General features: G+C 44.1%; 1 protein-coding gene across 2 annotated transcripts in view; it reads right to left on the bottom strand.

Moving 5' to 3' along the window:
* Positions 1-20,476, bottom strand: part of KCTD15 (potassium channel tetramerization domain containing 15) — a gene marked incomplete at its 5' end in the record, with an annotated part of 42,660 nt that extends 22,184 nt beyond the window's left edge. Inside the window, 2 exons of one of the 2 annotated variants that reach the window (XM_082289783.1) lie at positions 14,938-15,113; positions 20,350-20,476. In XM_082289783.1, the coding sequence (XP_082145909.1) occupies positions 14,938-15,113; positions 20,350-20,352 (179 nt within the window). Of the gene's footprint in view, positions 1-14,937; positions 15,114-16,529; positions 16,548-20,349 lie in introns of those variants that run through there. The other variant, XM_082289784.1, reaches the window with a different exon arrangement.
* Between the last annotated feature and the right edge of the window lie 252 nt (positions 20,477-20,728).

Genomic DNA, 20,728 nt, shown 5'->3' with positions numbered 1-20,728 from the left:
TCTGGAAGGATTTTCTTTCTTCTTTCTATGCCACCACTAAAAAAGCAAAATTAGGTATATAATGGATTTTGTAGTTAAAAGAAAGCCATGGACAATCGTGTTTTCTGTTCAGTGTTACTATCAATTAAAGTCCACTGGAGCAACAGGTAATAAAATCCACTGAAGTGGAAATTACCTATTATTTTTGAAATACCACCAAGTATTCATGGTAAGGGTGAGAGATGCTTGTGTTAATAGCTTATCTCCACATTTAAGACACTTTAGCAGATGACTTTGATACATAATTTCCTGGAAATGTGTGTGTATTCATATTTTGATGCACTACACAGATCTCTTAATTTGTAGAAACAGTATCAACTCGACATAAATTAGCAGGTAAAACAAGGAAGTGGAAACACTAAACCCAGGCAGAGAAGCCTGTGTCTTCTCCTGAATGAAAAATTCTCTTCATAGTCAAGAGCCACTCTGACCCTGCATCCCTTCAGCCACACATCCCAACAGGGAGGAGGAGGAGTGGTCAAACAATTACCATGAGCAGACCAAATACTAAGGGAATTGAGATACCCATCAGCTTTCCTTTCCAAGCTTTTCATTAACCCTAAACCCTTCACCTCACTGGGATTAGGCCCATGAGCACTGGTCACTTATCCCCAGTCTCTCAGCAGCCAGTTTCTCCTGGCTGCTGCCACGTGCCTTGTGGGTGACCCACAGGAGCAAAGTGCTGCTGAGCCACGAGTAATGGTGGCAGTACACCCCTCATCAGGCTAATGATTCCAATTTGCCTCTTTCAAGAGTTTGCCTATTTTAGTGTGTTAACAGCTATTAAAATACTTCACTAAACAAACAGTTCGAGTATGTTAATTGCTGTATCACGAATCCTTTCATTTAATTTGGCACATCACTACATCCATAGGTAAGGGAAGCAGAGACACACACAGAGGACAGAAGCCTTTTGCTACACACACATCAGCATCCCACCACACCTATTTAACTCATCAGTCATGAAAAGCATTTGCTGTGCTTAACAAGGGAAAAAACATAACTTTCAAATACAGCTACAGTTTGCATTTCTTCATTAGAAAGTTCTCACTTCTAGAAGTTGCCACTGACATGACCTGTACATCTTTTGCACCAGGGCCATTGACAAAGAGCCTCCCATGATTTGTGATGCTAAACCATACGATTCCCATTGCTTGGTCTGGCTGAGCTGCTCTGGAGTAACCATGACCAGAACAGGGCTCTGACCATGTCAGGTGTGAGGACCCACAGCATCCCAATCCAAGCAGAGAGGTTGCTGCTACTGTAGTGCAAGACAGGCCAGTTCTGCCACCCCTGCTCCTAACAAGTACTATTTGGGGAGAGTGAGAACAGCAGTCTGGCCGACTTGCATATTTTTAATAGAAGTAACCAAATAATATTACAATACACTATGAGCCTTCAAAACACAGAATATGTTTAGGGTAGGAGCTAAATATTATTCTTTCTGTGAAATATGCTGAGATCCAGTAACTACACAGAAGTTACCTACTGTTACTACACTGTAGGTAACACCCATCTATCTGGGAATTCCTCTCTTTGCTTTAAACTGTGGACTTACACTTGAAGTTAAAGAAGCATGTAAGCTGGATTTCTGATACTATTTTTTTTTTCCAATATAACATTCAGGTTATTTTTTCTCTCCTTGTGCCTTTTACTTCATTCTAACTGATCTTTTGCCTAAATAGTTGATGAAGATTAAAAACATTAATATAAATTTATATTGTATCCTGTTTCTATTATGCCATTGTTCCTGCTGCTCTGATTTGAGGCCTGTGAGGGTTCTGGGCCTCATGTTTTCTCAACACATAATTTACACTAAATATTGGTCATGAAAATCAACTCAGAACAAAAATTCTTTAATTTAAACCAAAATTCAAAACTAGCATCTTAGTTTCCCAAAGTGTTCCCTGCTTTTCCACAGGTCCCAATCCCGCAAGAACTTCACTGCAGCTCGAACTCTGTACGAGCTGCAGACACTCAAGAAAATTAATACATGAGAAGATACACAATTCAAATAAAACATTCCTGCCTGTACAAGTCTTTTCTTGCTATTCCTTTAACCACCCCTTTCCCCTGATCAGGGAGCTAGGAGGGCCCTGGTGAGAGCAGAGCTGCACCAAACGCCAGCTCTCTTGCTGCTCACCTTCTTTCTGTAACTTCCAGTGGAGGATAACTCAGTATTTCACTACGATTTTCAATCTGACTAAATGTGGACATTACTTGCATTACCAGCACCCCAGTACAACTGGGCATGCTGGGAAGTTGAAAACATGCAGACACTAGTTATATTATAATATAAATGGGCTAAATCCTTGCTTGTTGAAGTCAAGAGTGAAACTCCCACTGAGACTCAGTGAAGGCAGGGAAAATTTCAAATGGAACTAATTTCCCTTTCAGGTTGTGAGTCTGGCCTTCCACATCTTTTGCATGTGTGGGTGCTGTGAAACCAGGATGTTTCAGTAGGCGAAAGAGGGATGTCATTGACTCAAGGGCTTCACAACCTTTTATAAAGCACAAATGGTGACAACCAACACATGGGCTTTGGTACACACTGCTCACATGAACAGCTAGAATGTCTAACCTGCTGGAGTCACAGCCTGTTAATTTCTAATCCCAGACATATGAAAGCTGAGCAGTTTTTTCCTGTGATTTCTCCTTTATTTCCAGATTCACAGGAAATAGTTCCCAGACACAGGCTGCCCAGGACTCTGCAGCTCTGCATGGCCGGGGCTGAGCAGGGACACCCAGTGACACTTGGTGCCCACACTGGCCCAGTGCTGCACTGGGACACTACCCAGTGCTGTGAAAAGGAACGATTCCAGTCTCTCTGGGCACTGGTAAATTGGCTTTCTGCTTACAAGCAGCTGCCCATGCTGCTCGGCCATTTCCTTGGTATGCTGATCCACGGAACTGGTACAGCTCTCCTGGTGTTGACAATAATTCAGAAAGAACCCACCTTGTCTTAAATCCTTGCTCCATTTGCTTTTCCTGCAGCCCATCCTTCTGTCCTCCACTGAGAACACTACACCGATTTTGCCCAGTCCCAGAATGTAAAACTGCTGCATTACAGTACTGCACACCTCCAGCAGAGCTCACATCAGCACCTGCTCTGGAACGAGGACACTGCAGGAAGTTACAGGAGACTGTCACTGGTCCTGTTTCTCTACAAACATGTGTGTGATTGGGAAGTTGCATCCAGCTCTCTCTATCCATATTTTATTACCACGCTTCAAATGATGAACAAATAATGTTTGTTCTCTTGTTTATTCTTACATTTGATTAAGCTGTACCCAATGTATTTTTCCTGGCTGTTCATTTAAAGAAACTGAACACATCAAGAATGACTTGTTAAAAAGCTATTTCGAAGGGAAAACAATCCCCAAAGCCTACAGAGCCACACCGGGTAGGAAGACTTGTGTAAGTTTTTTGCTGGTGAGCCTGAACTATTGGCAGATGAGCAGAAACAAAGAGGAATTTCCAGCAGGTTTTCCACTTCTGCAGCTGGAGAGCAGGGACAGACAGGAAGCAACGCACCACCACCATGTCTGCTGGAAGAGCCCACCTCCACGGCCAAGTTCCCAAAAAAAGGAGGAGCCCCTGTCTAGGGGCTATAGAGAAGGAACCCACACCTGGGAAGGAGACAGCAATACACCTGCTGCACAGAGGACACTTGCCCTACAGAATTAAGCTCATCAAAAACTTTAAAATAATATGTAAACTGTTAACTGTTGAGTTCTGATGAGCTACTGAAAGCTGAACCTGACTTTCTTATGTGACTGAGAAATTCGTTCTTAAATACAGTACTCTGGTCATGGGTTTGATTCTGGTTCCAGTGAAGTCAAGGCCAAAACAACCTCTGATTTAACTGGAAGCAGAAGCAGGCCCCCATTTTAACCCTCGTGCCTGCAAACAGAATACAACTGGATGTGAAACAAAGAAGAAATATGTTTGAAACTGGTCTTAACTGCAAGCTGTACTTCCCCCCCGCTGTAGGATTACAAAGCAGTTACTGAATGTTTTTCCTCATTCAACAGCAGTGTTATGTACTACTGGCCCAAACTCAGCCCTCATTCCCTCCCACACAACCCTGGCACAAGCAGAGGACCCAGTTTCTCTACTGTCATGTACTAGTTCCCATGGAGTTCCACTAGCCAAATTTGCCCATGGAACTGCATGTGAGTTTTGTCAGGGCAGAGTTCAGGCAGCAGTCTGCACACCACACTCCCCAAATGCCAAAGCTGCAGCCTTTGGTGAAAATTGCACTGGTACAAATTGCTGGCCTAACGCAGTATGACACCAAAGAGGTTAAAGAGTCCCTGGTTTTCATTGTCTGCTTTCTCAAGAGAGAGATTTGCTGCTGCAAAAGCGTCTCCCAGGTCTAAGTGGATTACCTGCAGCACTGGTAGCATCTGCACTCCATTAGGAGGGAGGCGGAACGGGAGCCTGCCCTTTGGACTGGGATTCCTTCAGCGTTTCAGCTTTATGGTGCAAATCTCAGTTTCCAGTGCTTGCCAACTGATTCCTTCTGAGTCTGGCCAAGAGGAACGGTGCAAATGCTGCATAATAACTTCCCAGCATCCATGTGCAGGACTCCTCCCAGGTTTTGCTTTATGTGATCCTCAGCAGATAAAAAAGCAGCAATTTTAGCCTTTGAGCACATACCATACTGCAGTAGAGTCAATTTAACACAGTACAGGTGAACACCAAATTCCTCTGCTCTTCCTCTGTGTGCTGGTGCCCAGCTCTGACAGGCAGGCAGCTGTCAGTGCCTGCATCAGGAAGGAACCAGTCAGGCACACTTGTGAAGCTAAGAGCTGCCATGCCTGGCAAAGTTTCAAGTGAGAGCAAGTCAGGTAAAAACAAACCTCTGTAAAGTTTTTACAGACGTCATTTCATTTTTAAATATCAAAAAGACTGAAGTACATGCTAATCACAGCAGCTGAGATGAAGGATTAGTCAGTTTGGTGGACACAGCAGAGAGATGTGAGTTTGTAACTCTGGAGTTTAATTCCAGCTCTGCAGCTTCTCCCATCTACAAGTTCAGGTTGGGAAAGCCACCAACCTGGTGTATCACTGGAGTTATACCAGCGATGAGAGTGACTGAGAATACCTGTTCCTGTCATCAGATTATGCATTTAATGTCAGAACAGCACATGGGAACAAGCTGAGGTACTGCAAGGCCTAGCTATGCTCATCAATTTATTACATTTCACGTAACAAAAACTTAGCAAAGCTCATGAGGGTAACAGCAGCATGGGGCACAGCCTGCATCAGCTCCTGCCCGGCATCCTCCACACCAGCTTGTTACTCTGTGCTCCAGAGATCCAGCTTCCCTTCTGCTCTCACACATGAATCCTGTGTTTGCATGCCTGCATATTTCTTCTATTTAAATATGCACTTTGTTCTTAAAGATTTCATTAACCCATGAATTGATTAATTCTGATTTCAGTTATACAGATAAAAAATTAAAGCAACTCCTTCAAAACCAGCAGAGTCATGTCTTTGGGAAGGCCAGGAGAGGTTTGTGCATGCACCCACATGGGCAGGACACTTTGTCTTCATCTGACTGTTGATTTTACACCCTCAGATGTCTTTGAGACTGAGCACTGTGGACACCCAGCAGAAGCATCTCACTGCAGTGCTCAGGTTCTTGTAACTCCTCACCACGCAGCACACCAGTTCAATCCCTGGTGTAACTCCACAGAGGACAACAGGGTTACACTAAGGATTATTTTGGCCAGGTCTAGTATTAGGCTCATTTTCTAAAACAATAAGGCTCATTTTCTTTTCATTTAAGCTTACAGTAAAACTCTCATTGACTTCACTGGAAGAGAGACCTGGCCCAACATACCAATATCCAAACCACCTCCATTTATTTCAGTGGAAGGAGGCAAGGAAATAATAAGGTCCAATGTATTTTTAAATCTTTAGATTTCACAAATGATCGCAAGCATGTCGGTCACAATATGCACACAGAATGACACCTACGACAACCACCAGTGGGATCATTAAAATAATTAAGTTAGGCCTAGAGACAAATTCATTTCATAACATGTTCCTTACAAAACAGATACCCCCTTTCTTCATAATCTAGGGAGTCTGTTTTATAAACTTCCTAAGTAGTTCATGAAATATCCCCCTAAGCAGACTAGGTCTACTTGCCATTGCAGGGTCTTATAAATCCAAAGTTTATGAATCAAAAGACAAACACCAGCGATGTGTGTTCAAAGACCAGCTATGAAGGGGTAACGCCTCGTCAGCTCCAGTGGTGCGGTGGTGAGCTGTGACCTCGGGACACCATTTCCAGTACAAAGCTACTGAACCTGCATCTTTACATAACTCCTCTGCATGCCATGAGGGAGCTGGATGCACAGCACATGAAGCAGCAATCAATAAAGGAGATCCCCCTTTGTTTTAAGTGTAAAGATGCTACACTTCATAGTACAGCATCTTTACAGTACTTTACACCACACTGTTGAGCAGGAAAGAGCCTCCATTTGCAGCAACTAAAAGGAACAGACAGTTACTTCTACAGCATCCTGTGGGAATGGTTTCTCACAACACACTGCTAATGCTTTTCCTCTTACCATCCCGAAACTGACTGCTGAAAAATACTTAAATTATGCTGCTGGTACCAAAGTGCCCTGTCAGGTAAGTGGTAACCAAAAGTAGCAGCAAAAAAAATGACAAACCAAACTTGACCAACTAACCTCAGAAACTGATATAAATACAGAGTGCTAAATGAAAAAAAAATTGAAATTTTGGTCTCCTTGTCTGCTGGCTTCTCTTTGTGTTTTTTAGTAAACCAGACTAGTTTTCAACCTGTTCTAAGTATGAAGGGTGGGAATTACTAATGTGGTAAGTGTAACTCAGCTACAGTCACACTGTCATTGCAGAACATGAAAGGGAAGAGCAGAAAAGAAGGCAAGGTCAGCTGGGGTTTGCACCAGAGGTACTGGACACACCATCCAATGTTCATCTTTTGGACTGCTCTCAGGGGCCACAATGACATCCCTCCTGCTCACAGCCTGGCTGCACCAGCTGCATGAACAGGCCTGCCCTTCCTTTTGACTAGCTGAGGCAAGGAAGCTGCTATCTGGGTAGGACTGTGCAATTTTCTCAAATTTTTGAACAACCTGTGCCAGGCACAGCACCACAACCATGTTACTTCTCTAAGTCATCTGAATATTGATTTGTTGTCTGCTCCTCCACATAAGGAGTTTGGTCTGCCCCTTCCTAGTCACCGTAACACCCACTTATGCCTAGAACTCCACACAACCCAGGCTGGAAATGTACACAGAGAAAAAACAGTTTCTGAAAAAATGTTCATTGGAGACCAGCCAGGCAGTATTTTCTTGAACATTTCAACTTTTCCAAGTAAACACACAAATAATTCATTCACCAACAGGACCCAATCTCAGCACCCAATTACAGTAAGATTTGCACTCCCAAAGGCTAAACTCTGCTTTCCTCTCCAGAGCCTGTGGGCAGTTCCCAGTCTGTGGCTGGGCAAGGTAGTGGTTATCAAGTCCAGGAAGGAGCAAACACCTTTATCACAGCAGACAGCTCAGCTCTGCTGTGGCTCCCTACATGCCAGTTAGTAGGAGATCCTGGAGAGGTGGACACATACAGGTCTGAAGAATCAGTTTTCATATAAATTCCCTCTTTCCCATCTCCCTAAGTCAATGGGAAGCAGGGTTAGGGTTACAGGGATTATTCTCCTTTACCACCAAAGCTACTGCTCCAGCTGTGCAACAACACAGGGAACACATAGAAATCTGCTGTAACAGTGTGCTCCTCCCATGGGCTCTGACAGACACTGCATCCAGGACTTTTTCCAGTTAGTGACAGATAGAGACAGGGTATCTAACATCATCATTCCCAGTTGTAATTACATCCCTATTACAGATTATTTTTATTTTCCATAGAGACCAAGCCATGTGCTCCTCCTCTGGCACCTGGGACTGGTGCAGCTCAAGCTGTAGCAGCTCTGGCCAGTCCTCCCCCTGTTCGGGAGCTGTGCTGGATGTGTCCAGGAGCTGTGCTGGACGTTTCCAAGCAGCAACACACAGTGCTGTAGGACACAACGCCTGTAGGAACAAACACTTCACACCTTTCCTAGAGCTTATCAAAGTGCTGCAAGGACTTGTGTGACCTTGGCCATGTAGCACCTGTACAGAACCAGCTCTGCAGATGGGGACAGACAGGTTCATCTTACACCACCTGATACAGCAGCCTGGCAAAGGGAGACCCTTTGCTTGCTCCAACTTCTGCTTTACTAAGTACAACATCCACAGACAGAGTGGGGGGAGACAGAGGATGGGAAGGGGGAAAGGCCCTCCTTTGGGTTTTTATCTTATGGGTTCTGCTGGTCAAAGTTCCCTTAGAAACCAGAGAAATATGTGCTCAGTCAAGGACCAGATAAGAAAAACTCAAAAGATTTATCTCTAAATCTCAGGTGCATGATATGAATCCAAAAACTATGTTAATCTCTATGAGAATTCATATGTTAATTCAGAAAAGGCACTGCATATAACCAAAACCTCTGGGTTTTGGCTCCTTTACTTGTTCTCATCTGCAGCATACACCCAATTGCTGACAGAGGGCAGAGCCCCAGGGAGCCCTGGCAGGCTCACCCCTCACTGCAGAGCTACCACTCCTGCACCATGCCTAGAATCTGCCTCTCAGAGCATTCCTAATGTGCAGGGAAAACACTTGCTCCTGCCTCTTCAGGTGCTTTGCTTAAAAGTCTGTGTATGGGTTAAGTTCACAATAGCTATTAAAATTAATGAGCTTTGTGCTGCAGCTCACATGCAGGCACATTCTGTAGCGCTTTGCTGGAATGTGGGGTGCTGGATCTGACTCTGAAACTGCCTTTGGGTAATACGACAGTCTCCAGCCTGGGACTGTCAGGGCCTGGTGTCACCCCACAAACAGCTGACCTGGGTGGGAAGAGTGGTGTCTTACAGAGGCTGAAATGTGCCCCTATGTCCTTCACTGTGCCTGGAAGAGCGTGTGGGAGATGAGGGAGGGACTGAAGAGGGACCAGACACTGCACAGCTGCTGGGTGGGTGAGCAGCACGGAGTGACAGTGGCATGGAGAGATCTGGGAGACACTTAAGTCAGGATGAATGCAACTGCAGTGGTGCAGGACAGCTGCCAGGAGGCTGTGCTGTCCCAAGAGAACCGACACCACTCCAGATGGGGATCCTGCCCTCAACTGTGCTGTGCTTTCACAGCCACCAACACTCACTGGTTAGGAACATGTCTGGCCTTCACCCCACTTAACCTGTCTTGAGCAGAGGCCTTGCTTAATCATTGATTTACACCCTAAATGCCAGCATGGGGTAAGTGACAAAATTTGCTAATTGGACATTGTCTTCAGGCAATAATCTCAATAATACACAGATTTGATGGGAAATTAGCAAATAAATTATTATAAGACTGACACTGAATGCAGGAGCAAGATATATGAGATGTTCTCAGGCCAGCTAAATCTGGAGAATTATATGTCCTGAATATATGCAAATTAAGAATTTCTCTGCTCCCTCCCAAGTAGTGCAGAGTGGGGCTCAGTATGGAGCCCTTCACATAAAGGATGATGTGGAAAATCTGTCTTGTAGCTCTCAGTAGGTGTGTCTGAGCTATGAAACCACTGTATCCAGCTGTACAGGGTCAGTAATCATGTTCCATCAGGGAAAACAGAGGGGTCCTAAAACTTGGAGCAGAGAATTCCCCTCAACTCAGCCCAGCCTGGTGTGGCTGCAGAGGAGGGGGGAGAAGCAGATCTCAGGTGTCAGTGCCGAGCTACAGCAACCAGAGAGATGGAGGTGCTGGAGGAAAAGGCAGGTGAATTCAAACCCAAAGATACCTAGAGAGTAGCTAGAATCAAGTCACTTGGTAGGAGAGCTTGTCTAAGGGGCAGTCAGATGAATGACAATGTGTTTTGTCACATTGAAACATTCAGAGAAGAAGACACATGCTTTAGGGGACTCCTTTGTAAATCACCAAAAAGTCCATGGGCTCAGAGGAAGGTGAGGCAGGGATACGCCTGGAAAACTACAGTCTTGTAGAGAGGTCATTCGTTTCTGAAACAAATACTAAAGCCTGTGCTGGTTTTCTTTGGAGAGCACAGGCTCCAGAGATGGGGTGGTAGAGCCCAGGTGCCCAAGAGCTGAGATCAGGAGGGGCACTGTGCTGGCACTGGCTCAGCTGCCCCGGGCCACAGGGCCAAGGAGCTGCATTCTCCCAAAGGGGAAAGGCTGGAGCAGAGCTCCCAAACCCCGAGTGCTACAAACCATCGGGGAGCCTCTCTGGGCTCTGTGTGCCCACACTGTTCCCACCTGGACAGCAGTGCTTCAACAGAAATTATTCCTGCTCCATTTTGTCATAAATAATGCCACAGAAAGCATGAGCTCTTAAAACAAATGGAAGTATCTTTAACAGAGGGTTATACACAAATACTAACTATCCAAGAATGGAAGGTAAATATATTCACCTCGTATAGCAGAACAACTCAAGAGAGAGCTCACAGCAATTCTCTGAGATAAAGACACTATTCAGGACTGTGCAAAGGACAGGCTTCTAAAGAAAAACCTTGTTCCGCTTTCTAACAAAAATTCAAAGTGGTATCAAAATTTCCAGTGAAATCAAGAAGCTGAGGCTTGCTGTGGTCTACAGGGATTTGGAGGTTCTACTTCTTTTCTGCTTCAAGTCAATGAGATGTCTGCCAGAGTTCAGTGGGAGTAACACTGGGGGATCTGGCAATGCCTTTGGGTACTTTGGGTATTCCTGACTGCATGTGAGGAGCTTGGACTTTTGGTGCAGGTTTGTTTTCTAAACGTAAAAATTGTCTCACTCTGTTGGATAAATACAATTTGCAACTCACTTTGTAGATGTGCTAGAGGTTTTGCAGCCTTTACAATCTGTCACATAAATCCACATCCAAGTGTCAACGTGTGAAGGGGCTGCTTTAGAGGTCCTCTGGGTGAAAACAGGAATGGAATTTCCAGAAGAAATGCTACAAAGATGAATAATTTGTCTACTTAGCCAGTTACTACAGAAATAAGATGCTGATGGTAAGAGTCACTAGAATTCAACAGAGTATTTTGGTTTGTTTGGTTTTGTTTTGTTTTTTTTTTACCTGTAATGCAGAACTACAAGAATTGGGAGTTCAAGTAGGAGAAGTTTTTGAAAACAAACTATTGAAATTGAGCCTCAGATCCAGGTAAGGCAACATGAACCTCCTTGTACCTTCAAAGCTTGTCAACTTTAATGGCAATTTTGGGTATGCATGGAAATGGCCTCAAGTAGGTATAGGATGTGGGAATAATAATATTATTTGTGAGGTAATTTCTGAGACCACCATCATTATGCTGTTGTTGATCACAATTTCTTTTTCTGTTTCTCATTTCCCTGGCCTTGCACCCTCTGAAAGGCCAGCTTTTTCTTCTTGTGTGTGGTTTAATTCAAAAAGCCAGCTCAGAAAGGTGTGCAAGAGTAGTGGGTGAGTGTGAGTGGTTCAGAAATCACCTTTGACAGTGGCTGTTTAACCCTCTTCTCCTTTGTCACAACAGTTGTACCTGCTCAAGTTTTCTCCTCTTTAGAGAAGAGAATTTATGTAGGCCATAAAAATTTACTGGAAAGAGAACATCTACCCCCTTTAATGCCTAATCTGGCACCCTTTACTTATGCAAATTCAATCAATGGACAAATGCTCTGATCACAGCAGCTGCACTAATACAAACAACATCAAAGACTTTGTCAAAGGTGCTCTGAAACAACTATGGAATCTCTAAACCACAAGATTTGGTCTCTGGCTTCACATTAACAGCCATTCACTAACTTGAGGAAGATTTCCCAAATTGGGTTCTTTTCCTCCCCAAATCAGAGCCAACCACATCCATAACCCGGCACAGCCACGCAGAGCCAGCCCAGTGGGCAGAGCACAGCCACTCCTACCAGATCACAGCAAGAAATGCATCATGCTGCCTGCTGTCAGGTGTCATTTGTATCACACCAGAGGGGTGACTGCAGAGCAGGTGTAGGCAGGAACTGGTCATACCTACACCTGCTCCTGCTGGGCCTGACCTGGCCAGCTGCTGGGAGCTCCTCCCTCTCACTGAAGTCAACATGAACTGAGTTTGCTCAGGACTGAACAGGACTGGACCTCCTCAATATTTTGAGGAGGTTTAAACACTACTTGGTGATTTTTTTCCCCTGTTTTCCATCAGCCTGTGATGTTTCTGTGTATGCATATCCGGGCTGCATTTATACACGTGCTCACAATCCATGTGTCCTTAAAAATCCAAGTACGGTATATGCTAAAAACCCTACAAGCTAAAAGGATCTGGGAGCATAGAGAAAGCAATAGAAATTGTAAAACAAATAAAAAGGAACTTTATTCCCACTGTTTTAAATTTCAGTGAGCACAAACTATTTTATGTGACTGCAGCTACGATTTAGCAACGCATTTCAGCATATGCTTACATCTTTTGCTGAAATACAATCTACAAATTTTTTGTGATTTCTTAGGTTTGAAGCTTTTGAACTCATGCTCAAACCAAGAGTTTAACTCGCTGTCCAAAATAATCCAGAAAGCTCTGCATGTGGATCAGTATGGCCGTGCCTCTCTATGTGGCCATACATGTTATCTCTGAGCAGAAGCCAGCAGTGCCCTGGCCTTATTTCCAGATATTTTGCTCAGAAGAGCTATCTCCTTCCTCCTGCCCTGTGAGAGACCCGGGAATCCCCTCCCAGCCACACCACTGCAAGGACAGTCTGTGCCACATGGAAGATACACAACAGAGCAGTGAAGCAGCATCAGGAGCTCCAACCATCCCCATGGGAATAACTGCAAGTACTTTGCCTTAACCAGGAATGCAAGCAGGCCAGACTCAATGAGGGGGTTACAACTAAGTCTACTATGCAGCACTGCAGAAAAACAAGTGATATCAAAAAAAAAAAGGAAAGTAAGATAATAAATTAAGATGTAGCCTTCATCCAGCTTCATAACGTATCAAGCAACATGTCCTACTTGGGATGCTGGTGAAGGGTTATCTTTGGCTATAAAAAAAATGTCATCTACAGGTTTCATCCTGGAAGCTCTTACTTCAGTGAGAACTGAAGTTTGAGCAGAGCAGCTGAAAAAGCATTCAAGCCTTATGAGGTAACACAGCAATATGAACAAAAGACACTACACAGCAAAACATCAGGCAGCGTGTGAGCTCTGGTCAGTTTTGTACTTTCAAAATCTGAAGAAATATGCTTTTGTTATTTGTCAAGCAGAAAAATAATATTTTGGATCAGTACTCTAGTCTCTTGAAGTAAAATCTGTGAATTTATGTATATTCTCCCAAAGCTTCCATAACTGAAGCTTTTATTAAGTAAGTTTGAGGTTGGGCATATTTTAAAAATAGTGTCAGCAGTGATATTTTAAAATGTGGAAACAGATGTGTCACTCTATTACAACTGCTGAATTTTCACTGTATTTTTTAATACTGTGAAGCATTTGTCTGTTTCGCCATTATATATCTCTTGCCACTAAACAGATTTCTTCTCTATGATTAAAGTAGTACCACACAGACATTATTAAAAAAATCATATTGTTTTGGTCTGACCATAAAATATAGGTATTTTAATAATTGGGCTTTCTTCCATAGAGAATTTCAGCAGCTCCCTCTCCTTGGAATGAAATCACAGCCATATGCTTTATGATATTAGAGGCATTTCAAGGTGTCTCCATAAATGTCATTTATTGTTTGCAAACCTGCCAAATCTGCAAAACCCCTCAGCTCTTTTAAAAGAAAAATCTTCAGATGAAACTAGATCCTTACACTGGTTGTCATACCAAACAAAAAAAAGTCTCTCTTTATTATGGAATACTGGCCATGAAGGTAACAAAACCTCTGGCAACAAAATCTGGGCATTGGTTTGCTTTGGAGCCAACAGTGCACTGGGCACCCTGGCCCGGCACAGCCACACCTGCCCTTGGCTCCGTGCCAGGCACTCACACTCAGCCTCTGGAAGTCACCCTCTGGACCATGAGCAGCCTCAATGACAAAAAGCTGAATTGGTTTAGTGATCATAACTGTAAATGAAAATCAGGCACCTCTTAACGTCCTGCTCTGATGAATGTGCTTTAACCCCTAACAGAGCAGTGCCTTCCATGCTGCCCAGGATCCCCCACCCTTCGTGGGGCCCAGGACCCTGCAGGACTGGCAGCCAGGTAAACAATAAAGAGAGTCCATGTCATACACAAATATAATCTAATGCCACTTCTATTCCTAATTTGGCATATCTGGAGTCTATCCTGAGATAATACTGGCCAGATCTATATAAATCTTGCCAGACATGTCACCAACCTGTCCAGCACAAGGCACTACATTTAAACACACAGGAATTCAATCCAGTCTGTAGCTGCAGCAGCCAGAGTGGGTCAGCCAGGCAGTGCCCAAAGGAACTGGCTGCTGAGGCACACAGCTACCAGTGAGGTCAGGATTCTGGCTGGCCAACAGAAGCATCCATTAGTCCCACAGTAGTAGAATCATTCTTTCTCCTTGAGGAAGAAAAAACCAATTTTTTCCCCCTAAATCTGAAAGAAACAAGTTGCCTGGTACAGTTGGAAATAATCTAGGGCAGCACACCAACAGGTGCTTCAAACGCATTAGCAGAGCGCAGAAGATGTTGAGAGAGAAAATGAATAGACTCTCTAAATAATATATAAATTTTACAGGCCTTTTTTCTACAGAACCCCAGTGAAGTTACCGTATAAATCGGAAACTGAATTATTCATAAGTGGTGAATATATAATAAATCGTACTTCGCATTGAAATATCCCTCACAGGTCCATGCAGTGAACAGAACCGGGCAGCGAGCTTGGAAACACCAAGGTCTTACCTGGAGTCTGGGTACTTTGTCAGGGTAGCAAGGCTGCTGGTGTACATGTGTCCTCCTACATCGATGTGCACAGGAGCGTTCGACTTGGTGAGTTGAGCTGGGAGAGGAATTCCTTGAGCAGCCAGAGGAGAAACCGGGGACCGTGTTAGAGACAGACGGGACATGCTTCTTCCCTCCTGCAACGGGAAGGCAAAAAGAACAGTTTCTCTTAAATGTAGCAGTGTGTTACCTTTCTTTCCAGTGTGATCACAGATCTAATCAGATCATTTTTGCATCTGCCTGATCACATATTCAGCTAACAAATTATTGCCACCACTGTAATTAAGTGTATTTGCATCATTTTCTTCTGAGTACCAGAGGGGAAGAGAAAGATGCTTATTAGCAATAAGAAATCAAGAAAAAAATTTTCAAGGTGTCAGCCTCAAGGGGCATAAAACAAACTGCAAAATTCTAATTAAAGGTCGCAGGCTTATGTGTTAGATGTGAAATATCCCCTGACAAACGAATAACCAATTTGTGAATTGGGATTCAGGGGGTTTTTGCAAGTTTGTCTCAGTAACAAGACACCTCTAAATTAGTGACTTCCCCAGTACCTAAGGCATTTAGTTTATACATGTAATAAATTTCACATCAAACTAAGATCAATTTTGTAGCTTATTTTCAATAATTGTGAAATAAATGGATAATTTTCAGTTAAGCCTTAATATTAGACCTAAACAACTAATAAGCTTTCACACTGAAAGCAATTAATAACTGGAAGTAGTGAAAACAGAAAGATATATAAACTGACCCACGCATTCAGGACAAGATGTGTTATGAAGTACTGCATGATCTAGCATGTGAAATCATAAATTCCACAATTTACTTAATGTTTCCTGCCCTAAAAATATTGGAAAATGAGTGAAATTACTGAATTGAATCCCAAAATTTTCAGCAAAATCAAAGCTAAAAATACTGAAATGTCTTAAAAATGAACAGGACAACCAAGCAAAAGAAAATTCCTTAATTCTCTTCTTAAGAAAAGCACAGCTTATTCTGCACCAAACGTGTGTCTCAAAGCTGACTTCAGTTCAATCGGTGCAGACGGCACACATGTCAAACGGAAAAAAACCCTTTTAGAAAAGTTTAAGAAAATGTCCATCCATTCTCCCCCTTATGGGGAAAGCAACATATGCAAAACATTATAGTTGAAGACATTTCTGAATATAATCTAATTTTCCTGGTATTTTGTAACTCAAGCATGCTACCAAGCACCCAGGCTCTTCCTTACATCTGACAAGCACTTTACATGCAGCATTGCAAAGTGAATTTCTATTTCTCCCACATTACTTTGACAATATTTCTTAGAAATCTAAAGCTGGTCTTGCCTTTCTCTTAGCGGTATTTTGCACGAGATGCCTGACTACGCCACTTGATGAACATAAATTAGCAACATTCTTTGTAAAATAATTTCCAAGCTATAGAGAAAGGGATTGAAAAATCTTAATACATCTGAACAGCTTCACAAAGTCATCACAACATCTCCATTTACTGTATTTCATCTTGGTTAGCTCCTATGAATTTCTTGCATCTACAGCACAGAAATACATCACCCCATTATGAATCCACATCCTTTTCTCTTCAGAGGCTGGATGGACATCTGCACCGAACACGAAGCAAATGCCAACTCTGTCCTAGGACTTCTGTGTCAGCCGATGCGAAATTGGGCATTAACATTTTTACTACAGCACCACCTTCACGGAAAGTGACTGAATCCTTTCATGACTGAAGACGTTGCTTTCTTGTTTCCCACAAGAGCTTGTTGTGGCCAACCTTCAGTAAATATGTCATATAGCATAAATAAAACAACTAACTTTTAAAAACAACTCAGTGTGTAAGTACCTACAGTATTTTAGCAACATATTTACTCATATGTCTGCCAACACAGACAAAGGTTGCTGGATTTTTTTCTTACCAAAGAGCACTGTAAACTCATGTTCAGTCTCTACTCCCTCACTTAAATGAAAGGGTCAGAAGATCCAGGCTGAATGTCAATCCTGTCTTTGTTCAGACCCCAACTATCACTAATGATAAAGGTACAGACCTCGCTCGGTACAGGGCTGCCTTAGAAATAAATCTCATGCAGTTTCACAAAACAAGAGTCTAATTAGGGCTCATCTGCACCCCTTGTTACAATTTCCAAATGAAATCAAAGGACTTCCAGTTCTCTGTAAATGTGTCTTACATTTAACCATTTGTCTTGAAATACAGACTTCGATTTTAAAATATGCACAGATAGCTAAAGATCAAGTGATACAAATCTATTTGTGCATATTTAAACACTGCGGCTATCTTAGGATTTTGTTTAATGTTAGTATACCAGTAAATTCCTTGATCTGTAAAGACTGAGATTCTCAGTGAGGCCATACTCACACAGTAGATATTTAATTTATACTATTCACTGGAGGGACCTTTTGAACAATCCTCTGCTTTTGGCATTTCTCAGCTAGAGCATGTGTTGAAAAAACACTTAATTATAGAAAATCACTGGAAAGCTAAAATAGTTCTCAAACTTTTATGGCTTTTCATACTTACTGAGGGTACCACTGGCTTTTGGGGAGAGGAGAAGGGGAATTAAAACACTGGCTTTTCCTCTGGCTGGAGAGGACTCATATTAGAAAAAAAGAATCCTAGATTTTTATTAAAGTTATGGAATTCAATCATTTTTGTATGAGCAAATTATCAAGAAGAAAAATTGCTAAGCACTACATAAAGGACACTATTGCTCCAAAAAAAAAATAAATACCCCCTGTTTCTTAAGGTACTGTAACCCTATTTCTAAGGACTCCTTCCTCTTCTTAATGTAACACACAGCTAAAATTCATCACACTGAGTAATGTACTTATTTTATGCACAAAGCAAAATCCTAAATGTATTTATCCAGTGAATGTCTTTATGCACATATTTTCTAATATGGATGTGAAAATTAAAACCTTAAGGGTAAATATCGCAGAAACACTAACAAACTTCATTTATTAAACCATGTAAAATAATCCTTGCTCTTTAGTTGCCTACAACAGGATACACCATCCCAACTAGTGGCACAGGCAATAACCCTGCTCTAATAAGTAACACAGGAACCTGCTGAAGGCAAAATCAATAGAGCCTGATTCCCAAATTATGTGAATATTTAGTTTTTCAAACATTACACACCAAGATCTTTCAGAGCCAGCTTATCTTTTTCTGCCTTCCTAAGCTAACTGCTTGTAAAAACTATTTGCCCATGCAAAGTGAAATAATCACAATGCCATGCTCATTTACACACAAAATGATTTTGTGTCCCATTGTGCTCACAGTTGTTCAGCTCTCTAGGGGTGATTAAACTAGCTATGCTGCTACAGCTTGAGATGATTTCACTGAATCGTTTCTCCATGAAGTTGCTTCTTTGCTAAGCTGTTATTTTAACCATAAAAGGTAAACAGAAGGCAGTTGTAAGAGCTCCATTCAGCTCCGTGCCCAGGGCTATAACCCTAGGGCAGAGAATGCTGAAAGACTGCAGAATTTTCCAGGGTGTTGCCTTTCTTGCTCTAAAGCCTTCAGGAATACTGTTCATTTAATACACACTCTAGATGATACATTTCAGATCCTACTAAAAGAAAGACTTCAAAAGTGTAAGAAGTTTTGGGCGGATGAAGCTTTCCCACCTCTGCACATAGCTTGGGGCCATGGTAACCAATACTGCTGTTGATGTTGGGAAAATACAGGAGAAATAAACTGCACAGAGCAGAGCAGACAGATAGGGACAAGGGAGGTGAAAGGTTGCAGGAAAGAAACAGGCAGCAGTCTGAAAGGGGGAACGAGAAAAAAGGGAAAAGAATAAAAAAGGAGGCGGCTCTGAAGGAGGGACAAAGTTAAATCAAGGAGCAGGCACTTAAAAGACTACAGATGGGAAGCAAGACTAATTAAGGATGTAAAAGCGCTTTGTTTCTAAAGTTTATTGTTGCCAGGATAAAAATTAATTGAAACTAATGCTGTTATTCACTCGTGCAGTTTAATTCCTTCATGCACATTTAAGACGTGAAATGAAAACGGCAGGTTTACGGACCTGCCATGAAGCTGCTCTCCCGGGGAGCCGCGGTGGGGGCGGGCCGGGCTGCAGGACCCGGCCCGGTTGCACCCCCCCGGCACCGCCGCTGCTCCCGGGCTGCTGGGGCCTCGGGGAAGCTGCTCTTCCTCCCCACGGACCTTCATTTCTGTACCAGCAGACCCACTAGGGGTAAAACCACCCACTGCAGCCCCCCGACCGCCCCATCCTCAGCACTGCGGGCCAGAAGTTCCCGCGGCGCTCCCGTGACTCCAGGGCAGCGTCTGCGTCCCCAGCCTGCGCCCGGCGCTGCCGGAGGGGCACAGCCACAGACTGGGCAATTACCTTTGTCTGTCTGAACAGGGCCGGCGACCGCTCGGGTCTGCCTCCAGAGCCACTCCGAGACAACTTGCCTACGCCGTGCTCCCAGCCCAAAGACAAAGCGGGGCGGGGGGGGGCTACAAACCTTGGGCTCGGTGGCTCCAAAATTAAAAGTCCGTAAACATTTGCACACACCTCCACGCTGCTTTACAGAACACCGCACCGAGAGACAGAGGAGATCGTGCCCAAAAGTTTGGGGGGGGGACGGGGGGACGGGGACGGGGGAGGGTAAAGGGGGAGCTCCCTCTGGAGCTATGGTAGCAACCCCCCCCCCCAAAAAAAAAAAAGAAAAAAGGAAAGGAAAGGCTTTCTCCTTCCTCTCCCCTTCCCCCCCCCCCCCCCCCCCCCGCAACCCGCCTCTCTCTGGCAGTCTCCAGTCTATTTAGTGCAAGTTTCACGTCACCCAAATGCTTTTCCCTACTGATGGTCAGGGAAATCACCAGCGAGCAACGCACCCGGTCACTCAACTTCTGCCTTTTTCTTTTGAACACACTGTATGCCCAAAGGTAAAATTCAACCAAAAAAAAAAAAAAAAAAAGGCACAACATGGCGTCCTTTACTTATTCCCACATAACAAGAAAGGAGATGTCTTAGATGAATGCAAGAAAAAAAAAGTCAAGCCCGAATCCCCGATCCTGCACATTTTCCGCGCAGCCAATGGTGGTGAGCATTAGCCAGGCTAATGTATTAATTTTGCAGAAGTGTGCCACATCGCATGCAGGAGCAGGAATGCAAACTATAGCCTAGAGTGGTTTGAAGTCTACCCCAAACCAAGCCTTCCACTCTCACTGGCGCCAGAGTTTCATTCACAGCCCGCCCGTGTTTTCCATACGCGGCGCTCCCCATTGTCGCCCGCCTTCCCTTTGTGCCGAGCCGCCCCGCGCCAGCCCCCGCGCCCCGGCCCGCGCACCCCCGCGCCTCGCCGCGCTCCCGCCCGCCCGACCCCGCGGCCGCGGCTCCGCGTGTACCATGCGAAAGCGCAGAGCGAGCCGCGCTGCCTCCGCCGCGCTGGGGCTTGGCCGTCTTCAGAGCCGAGGCCGGGGGGGCAGCGGGAGCGCGGGCACCCCGGGCCGCGGGGCTCCGCCGGCGCTGCCCATGCTGGAGCGGAGCAAAACAAAACATACACACACACACAGGCACACACACAGACACACACACACGCAGCGCTACCAAAGCGGGGCGGCTGCAAACGAGTCCTGTAGCTTTAAAAAAACACCCCTCCGCCGCTGCTCCCCGGAGCCGGCAGCCGAGTGAGTTTGAAGAGGCACTTTCCAAAAAAAAAAAAAAAAAAAAAAAAAAAAAAAAAAAAGGTGGGGGGGAGAAAAAAAAAAGAGCGCGAGCAGGCGC

This window comes from Coloeus monedula, assembly GCF_965178545.1.
Source record: "Coloeus monedula genome assembly, chromosome: 13".
NCBI classification, from domain to species: Eukaryota; Metazoa; Chordata; class Aves; order Passeriformes; family Corvidae; genus Coloeus; species Coloeus monedula.
Note: the sequence above shows the minus strand (reverse complement) of the source record. Positions and strands in the feature narration are given on the sequence as shown.